At 45.2% G+C, this 17,913-nt stretch overlaps 2 protein-coding genes across 3 annotated transcripts in view; one reads left to right on the top strand and one right to left on the bottom strand.

Annotated features, from left to right (window-relative positions):
• Positions 1–1,801, bottom strand: part of MOSMO (modulator of smoothened) — a 72,615-nt gene extending 70,814 nt beyond the window's left edge. Inside the window, exon 1 of the mRNA XM_069570320.1 lies at positions 1,469–1,801. Within this exon, the coding sequence (XP_069426421.1) occupies positions 1,469–1,574 (106 nt within the window). The 5' untranslated portion in view covers positions 1,575–1,801. The remainder of the gene's footprint in view (positions 1–1,468) is intronic.
• Positions 1,802–1,805: 4 nt separating this feature from the next.
• Positions 1,806–17,913, top strand: part of PDZD9 (PDZ domain containing 9) — a 21,033-nt gene continuing 4,925 nt past the window's right edge. The window contains exons 1-5 of one of the 2 annotated variants that reach the window (XM_069570319.1): positions 1,806–2,121; positions 3,184–3,263; positions 7,522–7,759; positions 9,714–9,893; positions 17,109–17,298. In XM_069570319.1, the coding sequence (XP_069426420.1) occupies positions 7,729–7,759; positions 9,714–9,893; positions 17,109–17,298 (401 nt within the window). In that variant the 5' untranslated portion in view covers positions 1,806–2,121; positions 3,184–3,263; positions 7,522–7,728. Of the gene's footprint in view, positions 3,264–7,521; positions 7,760–9,713; positions 9,894–17,108; positions 17,299–17,913 lie in introns of both variants that reach the window. The other variant, XM_069570318.1, reaches the window with a different exon arrangement.

Raw genomic sequence — 17,913 nt, 5'->3', positions numbered from 1 at the left:
AGCTCTGCTATGACTATATAGGCAAGAAAAGGAGCAGAAATTTTTAGAGTGTTATTTTAATAACCAATAAATCTGACAGCATGATTTTGTGTTACTAGGTCTAGATGGGGGAGAGAAAGGAGGAGGAAGCAACAAATGTCCCAGCCACGGCTTTTTTTTAAGAGCTAAAAATACTGCAGGATAAATACAGAATCATAAGCAATACTTAAGAAGTAAGTCTGACAGCACAGTGATACATTCTTACAACAAATTATTCACGGAGGGAGTCTGATAGTCCCAACTCTCATTATTCCCTTCACCTGCACTGAACAAGCAGTTAGAAAAGAAGTTTATTCCTTTACTCCCAACAGCTCTCCTGGCAGCTTTACATTAATTAAAGTTTTGGTCTTACAGGTCTGGGTGAGTGTGAGTGACTGTGTGTGTGTATGTGTGTGTGTGGGGGGGTGTAGTTGGTGGCCCAAGCCAGGAAAAATCCTGCAAAGGCATTCACCTGGGATACCCTTCAGAAAGATGCTTTCCTCTTTCCCGAGGGCACCACCTCGTCGCTGCTGCCCACAGTTCGGTGGTGTTACAGCAGGCACTGTTGGCTACTGGGCTGCCTACAACTCTAATGTGTTACTTAATTTTGTAACTACTATTAGGATCTCGAAAGCGTTTTGTGATGCGCTGGAATGAAAGATGCTCCATAAAATGAAGTTTATTATTAGAATTATTACAGCTCCGGGGCCTAAAATAAAGCAAAATTATAACCACATAGGCTTCAAAGGGAAAATCGGAAGCCACATGCATCTCAAACACTGCCAAGTGGGCAGGGGCTGGGCAGGGGCGCGGGTCTGAGGCTCTCATCCGGCGCCCCCACCGCCACCAGCTCTCGCGGCACCATTAACCCGGTCCTGCCCGGACCTCTATCCCGGACGCCGCTTCTTAGGGTGGGGGAACGAGGGTCAGCGGTCGGCCCCGACTCCTTTCGGCCTCTCGTCGCCCGTCAGCCCTCTCACACCCCACAGGCTGCCTCGCTCCGGGCCCCAGTCTCACCGCCTGGTTTCTAATTCCTTCACAGGCGCCTCAGTTTCCTCCAAATCGGTTTCCTCCTGTCTCTCACCTGGACTTTTTTTTTTTTTTTTTAAATCCAGGACCACGCTCGTTGCCCCCTCCGCTGTCCCTCAGGTTGGCGGCTGTCTCCCTTCACCCTCTCTCCCAGGTCCAGGACCATCAGCCCGGTCCAGATCTCCTCGGCCCTCGGCCATTTCGCACTCAGCCCATGGTGCCGCTCCTCTCCGTTCCCCGCGTGTCCCCTTCGCCAGCCCCTCGGCCAGGCAGCCCGGGTCGCCTCATCGCTCCCTTCTTCTCAGGCTGGCCGCCGCCGCGCATCCTCCAGCCCCGTCTTCTCCTGAGCCGGGTCTCCCCTCCCCTCCCTTCGCCCTCAGCCAATCCCCCGCCCGGCCCCGCGCGCCTGCCGCTCGCTCACCCGCGGACTCCCCGGTGTTGATCCAGTCCGGGTTGGCGATGCTGGCGATGGCGAAGATATCGGCGGCCAGAAAGAGACATCCTGAGATGATGGTCAGTTTATCCATCTCCCCGCCCCGTCCCCCCACCCCCCGAGCCCCGGGCAGGCCGCGGCCTCACGCCTCCCGCCCCATGGGCCGCCGCCGGGGCCAGAAGACCCCACGCCGCCGCCTCGCTCCCCTCAGCCCCCGCGCGCCGCTCGCGCCCTCCGCGCGCCCGGGACTAGCAGCCGCGGCGCGGCCCGCACAGCCGGAACCGCCGCCCGCCCCGGAACTGCTCCGCTCGCCCGCCCCTCACCCGGAAGCGAAGCCGAGGTGCTGGCGCGGCCGGCTCCGGCTCTCGGCCCCTGGCGACCCCGTTCTGTCTTCTCGGTCCAGCCCAGGCTCGCAGCCCCAGTCCTTCCTCCCGCCCGCCTCAGGCCTTGCTCCGCCCGGCTTCTTCTCGGCCGCCCGCCTCGCTGCCCTGGACTGGGCAGGAGCCGCTTTTCTTCCGGCAGGAGGCGGCCTCGCGACCGCCGAGGGAGTTGGTGACAGGCTCTTGTCACCTTGCATTATCGTTGCCTCTGCCGTATCCGTCAGCCCGGGACTGCCCTATTTAGGGAACGCAGCAGGCACTGTAGGTGCTGGGGGTGCCGGAGTGGACAAGAGAAACAAGTTTCCTGCTCTCAGAAAGCTTACCTCCTGGGGCGGGGGGAAGAGACAGAAACTTTGTTAAAAACTGATCTTTAATGCTAGGTGTTAATCTGTTTGATGAGAGGTTTAGGGGGCGGCGGTTTGATGATACTTAGGATAACCAGGGAAGGTTTCACTGAGAATGCCGCGTTCATAAAGACCTCATGCGTGAAGATCTGGGCAAGACTGTACCAAACAGAAAAGAAAGTTCAAAGAACATTAGGGAAGCGGGCAAGGAAGAGGTGGGCTGTTCAAGGAACTGCAAAACGGCCCATGTGGCTGGAGAAAAAGAGAGGTAGGCAGAGATCAAATGTAGGACTTCGAGAGCCGTGATAGAGAGTTTGGATTTTGTTCTAAATGCAACAGGAAAGCACTGGAGGGTTTAAAGCAAGAGAGTGACAGGTCTTATTTAGTCTGTAAAAAGAGTATAGATTGTAGGTGGGGAGGGGCAAGAACAAAAGCAGGGATACCAGTTAAGAGGCACAGTAGTCCAGGACAGAGAGAAATGTAGCTTTAGCTAGGATAAGAGTATTGAAGATAGGGGACAATGGGCAGATAGGGATGTTTTTTAGGCAGAGGAAAGGACGTGCTGATAAATGGGGGTAGGGGGGCAGTTGAAACAGGATTCAGGGAATAACTCCTAAATTTTTGGCCTGAGTAACTGGGCGTTTGAGGATACTATTTACTGAGGTGGGATGTGGGGAGGGGCTTAAGTTGGATGGAGAAACAGAAAAAGAGATGGTTGGCAAAATTTGTTAGCGACACATATGGTCTACCACATACGATTTTGCTGTCTAATGGAGGTTTCCTTTTCTTCCATGACTCATGTACTAAGTCAGTATTAACTCTGACGTCGAGTCCAGCTCTTTCTTTCCCAGATAGTTCCCCATGCAGCGAACAGGAAATGAGAGGCTCATTTTCTCCATAAAGGCCACCTAGGTCATCTCTAGAAAGACCTAGAAGAGTGATATCTGTCTCTATTTTTGGAATGCCTACATGTCCACAGAACTCAGCAGGTTTCAAATTCCACCAGACCAACAGCTTTGCAGAAATGCACAGAGTTATCAGTATCAGCACATAGATTGGGTAAGGAAGTTCAATTGCTAGCCTATAGACTTTCCTGTCCAAACATTGGTCTCTTGTGGAGGGGGAGGGGAAGGGTAGGGTTTTTGTTATTATTATTAAATCATATATTTTTCTTCTGCCACAGAAATTGACACAAGCTGATTTATATGTTCCAGGGACTTAGACATAATGCATATCACATTACTGCAGGAATTTTTCACTGTTTGTTGTTGTTTAAACACTGGAGAACTTTGGCGGAGTCATTTTCTTGGCTTCTTTCTGGTGTTTCTGTTGCCAGTTGATAGAAACTCCAGCTGTACAGTTCTGAATTCTCAAACAATGTCCACGGATGTTCACCATTGGCCAGTTGAGAATCCTAGGGTGAAATGTTGGAACACTTGCCTATTCTAACTCCAACTAAGTGGAATTATGACTTGATTCTTGTGTTTAAAAAAATACAAGCATAAATTCCTCCCTCTACCCAGGCATCCCTTCCTGTCCCTCCTACCTTTGCCCCTCCATGAGAGGTCTGAATCTAAGATTAAAACACAAAAACAACTATTACAAAGTTAAAAGAATTTAAAACTTTTTCTACCGGATAATAGCTGCACATCACTACAGACAACAGCCACCTATCCCATTCCTTACCAATCAGGATGTGGGATGATAGGGGTGGGCAGGAACCAAATTCTCTGTTTACAGGTTTCCTATTAGTCCCAATAATTTGGGCCTGGTTTTAGCCCCCAGTTTCATTCTTGCTTGCCAATGTAGTGTTTCAGAGTCCCAAGACTCTCAGGACAGGACAGATCAGTCTGTTCTCTATATCTCAGTCTAGATTTTAGTAGAGGCAAACCCTAGGGGTTAGGGAGACATCGTGTGATGGAGTGAAAAAGAACACAGAACCATATTTCAGTCCCACCCATGCTACTAACTTGAACTTGGGAAAGTTACATCACCTCTCTGGGCCTCTTTCCTCTATCTGACCAATAGATTTCCAGAGTCAGGCACTCTGTTTCAGTGATAGAACCTCCCCATCCTCTCACCTCTATGCAGAGCAGCTAGAACTTTTGTATCCAGAGAGAAGATGAGCCATGAGGCTCCAACGGGCAGAAAGTCCTTAAGGACCCAGGAAAACAGAAGGTCCCCAGGAGGGAGCTATGCTAGCAGCCTGAAGTCATAGATAGTCATTCTGTGGTTTTTAAAGGGCTCTGGACATAGCAGGCCTTGTCATGATGGATGTTAGGCCTCAGCCCAGCAGAGGCTGAATCCAGAGGCAACCTCAAGGAAAGCTGTGGAGGGGACTGTGTAATAACTCTTCTTTTTAAGGAGAATCTTTGGCCTGACAGGGTAAAGAACACACCACCTCCCTGGGGATCAGGTTTACCATGCAGGCTAAGGATGTGGTGAATGCAACATACATGTTCACCTGGGGTTTCTGGGATCAGATGAAATGAAAGAGCTAAATCCAGAGGCTAGTAACTTGTGCCAGGGGCTCAAATATCATTTAGTCTCTTGGATTGGGTTCTGCTGAAGCGACTTAGGGACAGATGATTGATTACAGTGCAAGAAGTTTATTAGGGAGTACTCTTAGGATCAACTCCTGTGGAGGAAGGGAAGGAAGCAGGACTGGGCAGAGGAAGCAGTTTGACTGTGGTGCAGTCACAGGAGGCTTTGGCAAACCCACAGGGAACTCTGAAGTGGCAATGGCTTGTCCTGAGTTCTGAGCTGGGGTAAAATGGCCAGCAAAGCCTTGATATCTCTGTTTGGACCAGTCATTGGATGCTAGACATGGGGCGTGACCTAGGGTAATGTGGCTCTTCAGCCAAAGACAATTCCTTGAGAGGGCTGACAGCTGAGAGCTGTCAACCTACAACCTCTGCAGAAGCTGGGCATTGGTCCTCCAGTCCTGAAGGGGGACTAGGTAGGACAGTGTAGCATTTGCAACAGTGCAGCCATTGTGCTGCACAGATTTACTTGCTTCTTTTTAGTTCTCAGCGCATCACCTTCAGGACCCAGTGGAGTCTTTTCCTGTGGGAAAGTTATAATAGGAAGGTTAATGGGACAAAATAGAACTCTTGCTGCTGCTGCTGTAGCTCACCTTAATGTATAACTGACATCCTCATCATTTTCTGCCTCTCCTGTCCATCCTAGATTTCTCTCACCCTCAGCACCTCTAGGTGGCTTACATGGTGGCATGGTCCAGACCTCCATCTCTAAGGGGCTGAGCCTCTGGTTGCCATGTACCTCTCAGGCTGTGGCTGCTGAATTTGTCTACTTACTATAAAATAGGGCAAAGGAGAACTGAGGCACCCAGGTAGATCATGTGGGTGCCAAGCCATTTTTCTACTGGTGAAAAACTGAACAATCTTAGTGCTTCCCTGTGCCCAAGGCTATGTATGCTCCTCCTCTACGGGGATGGGGTCCTCATTATTACCTGGGCAGCAGGTCCAGCTCCAGAATCCCATTTACCATCTACTCGTTCATGCTGTCCCTGGCACAAGCTGTTGCAGGTTGTATTCTCTGGGAATACTCTTGAGTTGCAGGGCATTTACTGGGAAGTACTCTCCATCAGTGGACAGAAGGAAGCAAGGCCTGGCAGAGGGAGAAGTCGGGTTGCTGAGCAGTGATAGGAGGACCTCAGCAGGTCCCTTAGGGGGCTCTGAAGCTGAGATGGCCCTTTACAGTTGTTCAAGTTGGGCTGAGGGAGCCAGGTTTTTTACCCTGCATCGATCGGTCATTGGATGCTAGCTGCCCTGGGTAGGTGTGATCTCGGGCAAGAGCTCTCTTCAGCTAGCAGCAGGTTTGGGGTAGAAGAGAAGGAACAGATCCTTCAGTCCTGAAGGGGGATCTGGGCAGCACAGCATAGCATCCACAACAGTTGGTACCTTTCAGTTCTACCAGTTGGTGTGATCTTGGCATTCACTATAAAGAGTTTTCAGTCTGGGATAGAAGGAGGGTCCAGGAACCCTATGCGCCAGGTCCCTCATAGGACCTTGAAGGCTGACGTACTTGATTCCTGCAAATGCTCACCATTCTCTACTGATAGGAAAATGGAGGGAAAGGATGCATTTTATGATAGAATTAATTTAGTGTCTGGACAGAAGCCTCGCCAGACTGAAGGAGGAATCAGGCAATCTATCACAAGGAGCTACCTGCAGGAGATGTCTTGAGGCTGAGAGTAACAGGGAACAGGATGACATTCCCTTCTGAATCAGCCACCTGAGCACAAAATTTATGCAACAAGAAGTCTGCTCTGGTTAACTGGGTAAAGCCACAGAAGCAGCTGAATAAGCTGGGACCTCCCGGTTTACCATGGAAATCTTTGGACAATGCTACACCTCACACGTGCTTGATTACTGTTTGTTGAAAGCATGAACACAAGAGACTTTGCCTTTTGGTTTTATCAGAGTCCGGATGACAGTGCGTGTGTGCGTGTTAAGTCGCTTCAGTCGTGTCTGACTCTGCAACCCTGTGGACTGTAACTTGCCAGGGTTTTCTATCCATGGGATTCTCCAGACAAGGATGCTGGAGTGGGTTCCAAGGGATCTTCCAAACCCAGGGGTCGAACCCTTGTCTCCAGTATCTACCTGCGTTGGCAGGAGAGTTCTTTACCATTAGTGCCACCTGGGCAGCCCAGGGATGACAGTAGTACTGTGTTATTACATTGTTTTCTATTTTTTATAGAATTTATTTTTGATAATTTATACTTTCCTAAAATTGTTTACTTCATCTGTTTTTTAAATCTAAGTTCCAGGAGGATAGAGCCTATGTTTGTTTTGTCTACTGTTGTGTCCTTTGCATTAGCAAAAACCGTGGAGCAGGCTTCCAGTAAATATTTATTGTGTGAGTCAATGTGTGTGTGTGTGTGTGTGGGGGGGGGGGCTGGTGGTGGAATGGATTATTTTGGAAAAAAAGAAGGAAGAATTAATTCCTCTCCTAATCGTGACTCATTTTTTTCAGGCCACCCTTGGCCTTTTTTCATTCAAAACATTCATGAATAAAGTACAGTTCCAAAGCAGTTGGCGCTGTTGATGTAACAGTGTTTGAAAATACCATTATTGGAAGCTCAGCAGGACATTTGTGCTTATCTATGAACTAGTCATGATATTCTGCAGACCATTCACGTCTTTGAGGCCCCCTCTTCTAGGTTTCCTCCACCCTCTCCATTTCAGTAGTTTCCCAAGAATGGGTGATGAACCCACTATGAGCCAGGCACTGGGTTAGTTCCGCAGAAGTTTTGTTTTTCTGCACCAAAATTTTCACGTACTGCATTTTCCAGGGTCTTCTGAAGCTTTGGAGTGACCGCACTGCCGCGCAACGTCTGGGATGTGGCGTCGCAGCGCCCCCTAGGGGCCAGCTCGAGCTCTCCTTGCCACCGGTGATCGATCCACAGTGCGCTGGCTCCTCGTTCGAAACAGTTGGGAGATGGACTGACTCCAGCTTCCGCTCAGGGAGGCCCTCCTGAGAGGCCTGGCCTCCCAGGGCCATGAGGAAGTCCGTCCAGAAAAACGTTAAAGGTAACTGGGTATGTTCTGGAGACCAAGACTCCTTCACTTTTCCTTGTCTGTAAAATGGGGACATCACACTCTTGGCTTCTGAGATAGCGCCTCACCATCCTTGGTTTGCCAAACTCTAATTTGCATACAGGAAGAGCCCCCCCCCCCCTTTTTTTTAGTGTACAGCTCTGTGAATTTTGATAATCATATATCTACATTTAATCCCCTACAATCAGGACGTGGTGGTTCCACAACCCCTGAAGTTACCTTGTGATGCCCGTTTACTGACAACCCTCTTTCCACCCCAGCTCCTGACACTTCTGATCTGTTTTCTATAGTTTTGCCCTTTCTATTGAGAATGTCACAAAAATGGACGCGTACAGTATGGAGTCTTTTGAAATTGGCTTCTTTCACTTAACCCTGCTGTCTTTTGTGACTGGGCTTCATAGATTATATCAGGAGCATGTTTAATTTGCAAGCTGAGGTTGGAACTCAGACCCTATCTATGATGCCAGTTCTCTGTTTGCTCAGGAGCCATAAATTTGAGGAGGGGATGATCTGTTCCAAATTGCTCCTATAATCCTGAAAAGTCTCAAAGATGGTGCCTTCTTTATACTAGGATTCTTGCCTGGAGAATTGCTATGGACAGAGGAGCCTGGCGGGCTATAGTCTGCAGGGTCACAAAGAGTCAGACATGATTGAGCGACTAAGCACACACTTAATTTTCCAGTCAGAGAGCATCTGTGGTTGTGGGGAGGGTGAGGTTGGAGACAGGCAAGGATACTTGTTTGAAGTTGAAAGGACTGTGAAAACCCTGGAGATGTGGGGACTTCCACCCCCAACAGTGGGGAGGACTCCTGGACTCACTCCCCCCACCCCCAAACACTGCAGTCACATGGATTTGGCAAAGGTTTGGCAAGTAGCAGTTTGTCACTTCTCCTTAAGGAAAAGTGCTGGTGTGAAGAGTGTGCTGAAAACAGGTTTCCCCAGAAGCTTCCTGTGAACTGAAAATGAATCTCAGAAGCTTCCTCTTGGAAAAATAACTTGTTGTTCTAATCACTCCTCAGTCTTGGAAACTTTTCTTGTGAGATTTAGTTCTGTATAAAACATATTTCAATTCCTCACTACCCATTTTCCTGGATTTTCCTCCCCACTGCTTATTTTCTACTGTCTATTTCCGCTGACATTGTCACGACGTGCTTGGGTGAATGCAGTAACACTTTCTGTCTTCTAGTCTGGACCCCACAATCCATATAGCAGCCTGAGGTGTTTGATTCTTTCTTTGAATGCAGATCTTAGCTTGTCCTGCCAAGATCGCTTCTAAGCTTTTCCAGTGAGGTAAAATGGCTGAGCAGCCTGTCTGTGACGGCTTCGCTCCTCCTGTCTGGCCCCTACTCATCTCCTTTTATGTTCTTTCCTGTCTCAGAATCTTATTTGTTCCCTTCCACCATACTTTGCTTAAAGCTCTCATATTGGGCCTTTCGACCTCAATTCAAATTTTACCTCCTCTGTGAAGCCTTGATCCTTCTTCCCCACAGGAGACTTAACCTGTTGGTCACCCTCAGAGCTCTCTGTATTTTTCCTTCATAGCATGTGTTACAGTTTGTTTGTATGTTTACATAGCTCATTGATATTTGTCTCCTCCACTAGGCTGGGAGATTCATGAGGGCAAGAAACACTTCAGTCTCTAGCACACTGCCTGTATCAATAAATACTTGTTAAGTGAATGGATAATAATAACTAGCTTTGAACATTCACAGTGTGCTAGGCACTGTGCAAAAGCCCTTTAACTGTCTCCTTTAATTCTCATAACAACCCTCTGAGTGGGTATTTTTATTATCCTCACTTTACTGATGCGGAAGCTAAGGCAGACAGAGGTTAAGTAACTGCCCTAAGATTCTGGTGTTAGAACCCCAGTTATTACTGTCATGCTGATATCTAGCAGAAGGACTAAAACAAATCTCTCCATTTTTAGGAAAACAAGTCAACCTCGAGGTCAAGCCATCTGTACACGACTTGAGCAAAACTCATCAGACCAAGCTCACTGTGGGTAGTCTGGGATTAGGCCTGATCATCATCCAGCATGGGCCCTACCTTCAGATCACCCATCTCATTGCAAAGGGAGCTGCAGCCAGGGATGGAACACTCCAGCCAGGTGACTGTGGTTTCCCCAGGCCTCCTGACCCCTCTTCTTCTGCTTCCCTTTCATCTGCCTTCAGGGAGACTCAGGTTATTAGGTTCCAGTGTAACAGTGATGATGGTGACTTTGTTTGAGAGCTTTCAATGGGCAAGCCAGCTGCTACTACTTGTATAACCCTCATTGTATTTATTCTTTGAATTCTTTTACTTATTTATTTTTGGCTGTGCTGTTTCTGTTGCTGTGCGGGCTTTTCTGTAGTTGTGAGCAGGGGTTACTCGCTTGTTGCAGGGCTTGAGCTTCTCGCTGGTAGTGGCTTCTCTTGCTGTGAAGCATGGGCTCTAGGGCGCACATGCTGCAGTCGTGGCTCCAGGGCTCTAGAGCACAGGCCCAGTAGCTGTGACACACGAACTTAGTTGCTTCACGGCACGTGGAATCTTCGCAGCTCAGGAATTGAACCCAGGACTCCTGCTTTGGTAGGCGGATTCTTTACCACTGAGCCATCAGGGAAGTCCTGTTTATTGAATTCTTATAATAACCCTTTAGGTAGGAACTATGATTATTGTCTACCTTTTACAGATGAGGAAACTAAGGCTCAGTGAGACTGAGTTCCTTGTCCAGGTTCACCCCCATCTAGAAGGGATTCATATACAGGAATAGTGTCACTCCAGCATTTATGGCTCTGTATGGATAAGGCTTTCTTTTGTAGGCAGTATGAATCATCATTAACTTTAGATGTGTGATCTCATTTCACCTGGCTGACAATCCCCAAGGTAGATTCTACATTAAACTGATATACAGATGAGGAATCAGATATTTAGTAACTTGTACGTTGTCACACCAAGGAGTGGAGATTTGAATGCTGTCTTTGTCAGTACTGCCCTGCTTCTCTTGTCTTTAGATGAATGAATTTTCCATCCAGTTCAAGACATTTCCCCAGTGCCTTCTCTGGGCTGTGCTCAGGAGTTAGGGACACACAATGGGATGGTAAGGTGGTGGAAGGAAAAACCATTCAGTGCGAGCTGGCCTGAATTCAGGCCCAGGCTGTACCTCTTTTTGGTTCTTTGTCCTGGGACAAAGTCCTTTAACTTTGCTGGCCTTAGTCACCTCATCTCTAAATTGGGATAATACCACCTTTGTCAGAAGTTGCTAGTATTTGATGAGATAATCTTTATGAAAATACTTGGAGAGCCACAGTGCTATGGAAATATTGGCAATCCTTTCTCTAATGCTGTTCTTAGAGATTCTCCAGACTTGTATCTTGTTTTGTTGTTAACCAAAAAGGATTGTGTATTGGCCAAAGTATTGGCTAATATTTTTGCATCAGGTCAGCTGATGCAAAGAGCCGACTCACTGAAAAGGACCCTGATGCTGAGAAAGATTGAGGGCAGGAGGAGAAGGGGATGACAGAGGATGAGATATTAGGGTGGCATCATCGACTCAATGGACAGGAATTTGAGCAACCTCCAGGAGATGGTGAGGGACAGGGAAGCCTGGCATGCTGCAGTCCATGGGGTTGCAAAGAGTAGGACATGACTTAGTGACTGAACAACAACAATAAAAATGGTTGTGGTGCCACAGCCCTAGTGGATTAAACCATTGGTTTGCAACGCTGGTTACTTATTAGAATCACCTGGAGACCTTTTAGAATAAAAATGGCTTGGCCCCATCTCTCCAGAGGTTTTGATTCAGTTGGTTTGGGGACAGGGCAGTTCATGGTTTAAAACTTCTCAGATTATTCTAATTGTAGTTAGGGTTAAATGCAGCAGATTAAAGAATTAAGTGGATCAATGATGCTGTTATGAAAGTTCACCTCACCTTAAAATCCAAAGCATTTTCTCCACGTATTACTTACTATTTGGTGCTAGGGAACAGCCTTCCAGAAAGAAAGTTCTGGACTTTCCATCCAAAAGAACTCTAGGCCAGGTCCCATGGGCCTTTTCTGCTTGTTCTCCGCAGGTTTTTTGGAGTCAGGGGACAGACGCTGGTTGATAAGCAAAGTGCACACTCACTGGAGTGGGATGGGAGTATGCTTTCATGAAACAGAATCTCCTGGTAGGGTCATAGTGTGCTCCTGGAGGTCAGAGGCAGTCTTGAATTCATCTTTTAATGAATTCAAGGGACTTACCATTAGAACTGGTGCATTTATTATGTCTGTGCTTGATAAATGAAGAGTAAGTGAGCATTGTTCTAGGATTTTGCACGGTGTTTCCACATCTATTAGCTAATCTTTGCAACACTCCTAGAAGGTAGATAATGAAATACAGAGGCTGAGAGAGATGAAGTGAATTGTTTAGTACAGAGCTAAGTGGGTGGTCAGAGCTGATTTGAACCCATGTCTGCTTAGAAAGCCCATATCTTTGACTAGAAAAGAGATTGCAATATGGAGTACGTCCCATATCTCTTCATGACAAGTCAGACACTTCTCTTCAAGGCCTGGGATTCAAAGGCTCTGTAACTCAGTCCCTTTGACAATGATTATGAGATTTGGAGAGGTGATGGTCCTAGAAACCTGATTTTTTTTTTTTAACCCCATTACCTCCCAGCACCATTATTTCTTATGTGCTTTGAATTTCTCTTCTTTTGTTGTTTCTTAATAGGGCTTCATCTTGATTTCCTAATTTATTTTGGCTAAAGTTTAAAATCCTTTTGGCCAGCATAGTTTTAGCAAACTCTGATATCCAGAGTCTTAAGAAATTAATACAGCATTTTTCTTTTCTTGGAGAAATTAATATAGATTTGAAGGTAAACAAAGTTATGTACTGGTCACCACCCTTACTAGGCCACATTAATTCAATAAGCATTTCCTGAATGCCTGCTGTGTGCAGACATCAGGCACTGGGGTGTAATGGTGAGCCAGTCATATGTGGTCTCTAACCACACAGAGCTTATGGAATTTATAGCCTAGTTGAGAGAAATGGGAGAAAAATAAAATCTACTTTTTTTGGTAGTGGCTTGGCTGCTGAAAAGTTGATTAAATATAGATAACTGGGACAGTTTATACAATGTGGTTCCTACAGCCCATTAAAACAGAAAAAAATGTATAATATTAATATTTATAAATACCAAATTGGTGCTTCTTTATGAAATGCAATGTTAATGTCTCTTGCTAGAATAATCACATTCATGCAATAACACCTTTGGCTTATAGTCAGGACGGTCAAGCAGTTAAGCTGTTTATTTTCTGCCCTCTCGATAAGTCACCTTTTTAACAACATAATTAAGCAGCATGTCAAGCCATAGCTTTCAGCTATAAACACCCCTTTTAACATTAGGCAAGTAAGCTTATCCCGTGAGGGTTTCTTTTTTTTTTTTGACATTTTAATTAACCTCTATAAGGTGAACGGCTGTTTCAGATTACACAATCTGTAGGTAGCTGGGAGAAGCCCTGTTTCATTCTGAAGTTAGCCACAGCTGTCTTTAAAGACCAAAGTAGAAGCTTTTCTCCACCCATCTCAGTATTCATTTTCTTTAAAACTGTGACCTTTTGTTTGATAGAATCTAGCACTATGGAAATTTGTCTTTGGTGTTCCTTTGAGGCTTCCTTTAGGTTCAGCATAATTTCTAATTATAGCGGAGTACAGAGTAGCGCTTCCCGGGTGAGACTCAGTGGTAAAGAATCCACCTGCTGATGCAGGAGACACGGGAGATGCAGGTTTGACACCTGGGTTGGGAAAAACCCCTGGAGGAGGAAATTGCAACCCACTCCAGTATTCTTGCCTGGAAAATTCCATGGACAGAGAAGCCTGGTGGACCACAGTCCATGGAGTTGCAAAGAGTTGGGGAGTAGTAATAGAGAAAGTACTTCATCTTGACTCTTTTCTACTCTGAGGTTAGACCTCAGTTGTCTTAGAATGAGGTGATTGAGGGATCCCTAGCTTCCCATATACAGTGGGGTAAACGTTCTTTGGGACTTATTAGGGTCACTTTATCTGATGTTAGCTCTGAAGTCTCCATGACCATTTGGCAGGATGATAGTACTTGTATGATCTGATAACTAAGATTTTATTTACCCAGTGTGAATCTGACCTTGAAGATCAATTTCCCTGTATTCCTTCTTCTCTTGCTAGATGCCCTATAGCAGTCAGGGGTCTTAACCGCAAGCAATAAAGAAGTTCTATTGTTGTTGTTGTTGAGTCTCTTAAAAAAGTCATGTCCAGCTCTTTGCAACCCCATGGACTGTAGCACACCAGGCTTCATTGTCATTTACCATCTCCCAGAGTTTGCTCAAACTCATATCCTTTGAGTCAATGATGCTGTCCAACCATCTCATCCTCTGTTGTCTCCTTCTCCTGCCTTCAATCTTTCCCAGCATCAGGGTCTTTTCAAATGAGTTGGCTCTTTGCATCAGGTGGCCAAAGTATTGCCCTTCCAGCATCAGTCCTTCAAATGAATATTGAGGGTTGATGTCCTTTAGGATTGACTGGTTTGATTTCTTTGCTGTCCAAGGGACCCTCAAGAGTCTTCTCCAATACCACATTTCGAAAGCATCAGTTCTTCAGCACTCAGCCTTCTTCATGGTCCCACTCTCACATCCATACATGACTACTGGAAAAACTATAGCTTTGATTATACAGATCTTTGTTGGCAAACTGATGTCTCTGATTTTTATTACTCTGTCTAGCTCTGTCCTAGCTTTTCTTCCCAGAAACAAACATCTTCTAATTTCATGGCTGCAGTCACTGTCGGCAGTAAATTTGGCGTCCAAGAAAATAAAGTCTGTCACTGTTTCCATTGTTTCCCCATCTATTTGCCATGAAGTGATGGAACTGGAAGCCATGATCTTAGTTTTTTGACTGTTGAGTTTTAAGCCAGCTTTTTCACTTTCCTCTTTCACTTTCATCAAGAGGCTCTTAGTTCCTCTTCACTTTCTGCCATAAGGATGATATCATCTGCATATCTGAGGCTATTCATATTTCTCCCAGCAATCTTGATTCCAGCTTGTGATTCATCCAGCCCAACATTTCACATGATATACTCTGCATAGAAGTTCAATAAGCAGGGTGACAATATACAGCCTTCTCGTACTCCTTAACCAATTTAGAACTAGTCTGTTGTTCCATGTCCAGTTCTAACTGTTGCTTCTTGACATGCATATAGGTTTTGCAGGTAAGGTGGTCTGATGTTCCCATCTCTTTAAGATTTTTTCACAGTTTGTTGTGACCACACAGTTAGTCAAAGGCTTTGGTGTAGTCAGTGAAGCAGATGTTTTTCTGGAATTCTCTGGCTTTTCTATGATCCAGAGGATGTTGCCAATTTGATCTCTGGTTCCTCTGCCTTTTCTAAATCCAGCTTGAACATCTGAAAGTTCTCAGTTCACATACTGTTGAAGCCTAGCTTGGAGAATTTTGAGCATTACTTTGCTAGCATGTGAGATGAGTGCAATTGTGCGGTAGTTTGAGCATTCTTTGGCATTTCTTTTCTTTGGGAGTGGAATGAAAACTGACCTTTTCCAGTCCTGTGGCCACTGCTGAGTTTTCCAAATTTGGTGGCATATTAAGTGCAGCACTTTCACAGCATCATCTTTTAGGATTTGAAATAGCTCAGCTGGAATTCTATCATCTCCACTAGCTTTGTTCATAGTAATGCTTCCTAAGGGGCCCACTTGACTTTGAACTCCAGGATGTCTGGCTCTAGCTGAGTGATCATACCATCGTGTGTTATCTAGGTCATTAAGATCTTTTTTGTATAGCTCTGTGTATTTTTGCCACCTCTTCTGAATCTCTTCTGCGTCTGTTAGGTCCATACCATTTCTGTCCTTTATTGTGCCTGTCTTTGCATGGAATGTTCCCTTGTTATCTCTAATTTTCTTGAAGAGATCTCTCGTCTTTCCTATTCTGTTGTTTTCCTCTCTTTCTTTGCATTGTTCACTTAAGGCTTTGTTATCTCTCCCTGCTGTTCTTTGGAACTCTGCATTCAGATGGTTATATCTTTCCTTTTCTCCTTTTCCTTTTGCTTTGCTTCTTTTCTCAGCTATTTATAAGGCCTCCTCAGACAACCATTTTGCTGTTTTGCATTTCTTTTTCTTGGGGATGGTTTTGGTTGCTGCCTCCTGTACAATGTAACGAACCTCCATTCATAGTTCTTCAGGCACTCTATCAGATCTAATCCCTTGAATCTATTTGTCACTTCCACTGTATAATCATAAGGGATTTGATTTAGGTCATACCTGAATGGCCTAATGGTTTTTCCTGCTTTCTTCAAGCTCTCGCTTGAAGTTTAAAGAACTTTCTTCAAGTTCTGTAAAGGCACTGAATTTAGAACATTTAATCTGACAGAATTCCTGGAAAGCCTTGAGAACCAGGTTTGGAAAATGATGAGAGAACAAAAGGCCATGGAAACTGGATGCTCCTGTCGCTTCTCTGTATCTCCTGCTCCAGGTTTAGTGACCCAGGGGGACTGACCAATAGCTGGACCTATTCTACATGTCCATGCCTTAGCTGCTGGGTACAAATGAATAATTGGGTCTATTTAACATCCAGCTGGGAGGTCCAGGGACTTGGCTGTCAAGATGTGGTTCTCTTTCCACCTGTTGGGGGCTCAGAAGCTGCATGGCTGGCTATCATACTCCCCTCCCTGTTCAACTCTGTCCTACGATAGGGGACCTAGGCGTCAAATCCCTTTGAACTTCCATACTCTCTGTATACACATCTTCAACTTAATTAAAGCATGCTAAATGTCCAGTGTTATATGTAGAATTACTTGCTCAATGAATACTGCATAAGGAAAGAATATTAAACTGTAAGGCTTGATGTTTACTATGGTCTGCTTACTGTGGAGGGCATTGGCAATGGCCAGGCAGGTATAATAAAAATGGGTCATTTGTTCACTTAGTGTAAGTGATTTTTTTCTTTAATAGTAGTAGCCATTTATTTTACTTGAAACAAGTACATTTTTAGAATCTTCAAGGATGGTTCAGATTCTAAATCATTTTTAGCCTCTGTCACACCAAGGACCTTAGAAATGTTCTAAAAACATGTTATAATATCTACCATTACACTATTAAGAAACATCTTGCATGTATTCATTATTCACTGAGAGGATCATTTTTTTTTTCATTAAATAAAGTTTGAAGCCTGGTTTTGGTTGAAAATGAACCAACAATATGAACCTATAAAATGAAATACCTCACCAAATAAAAAAAAGGGAGAGACATTGCACAATGAAGACAGAAATGGCATGATCTTTTTTAAACCATCATCTTAATTTTATTGAATTTTTTCCCTTTTTCAGGTGATGTTTTGATTAGTGTTGGCTATGCAAATGTGTTAGGTTATACTCTTCGAGAATTTTTAAAGCTTCTGCAACATATCACCATAGGAACAATACTACAAATAAAAGTTTACCGAGATTTTATAGACATACCCCAAGAATGGCAAGAAATATATGATTTAATCCCTGAGACCAAATTCCCAATCACACGGTAAGTAGTTAAGTTTAGGAAATCTTTGTTATACTACAGAATTCTCCAGGGTCTGTGAAGCAGAGTCTTAGTTAAATGTGAGAATTATCAATTGGACCATGTAGGAGGAATTAATGACACTGTCACAGTTCAGTGAGTTTCTAAATCCTTTTGGAAAGTACAATCTGTAGGACCTAATATGAGGCAGGATGATAAAGGCAAGAATGAGCCTTGGACATGGAGTTTAAAAAGGACCAAACTACCTAGTGGCAACTCTGCCTTCAAACCTAGATATGACTCCCCCTTTTCCAAAGTTAGCCCTGAAACATGTGCTGTGACTCCCTTTCCTCATTTGTCTCCAGCATATTCAATTCTCCCTCTGGATCCTTCTCAATAACCGTTAAGCCTGTTTAAAAGTCTTCCATCTTAGCAAAGCCCACTTTAATTCCACTCCCCTCTCCTTTCCTTACCAGCCACTGTCCTGTCCCTTGACTCCAAAGCTGTTGAGAGTTATATTAGACATTACCCACCTCGGTGCAGACCTTGGCTGAGAGCCCTTTACCCCAAGGTCACCTGCAACCTTCATACTGCTGATTTCAGTGGACTCCTCTCAGTCTCTAATTTTGCTTGGCTTCT

Source organism: Ovis canadensis, chromosome 24, assembly GCF_042477335.2.
Source record: "Ovis canadensis isolate MfBH-ARS-UI-01 breed Bighorn chromosome 24, ARS-UI_OviCan_v2, whole genome shotgun sequence".
NCBI classification, from domain to species: Eukaryota; Metazoa; Chordata; class Mammalia; order Artiodactyla; family Bovidae; genus Ovis; species Ovis canadensis.
This window is presented reverse-complemented; position numbering and strand designations above follow the sequence as displayed.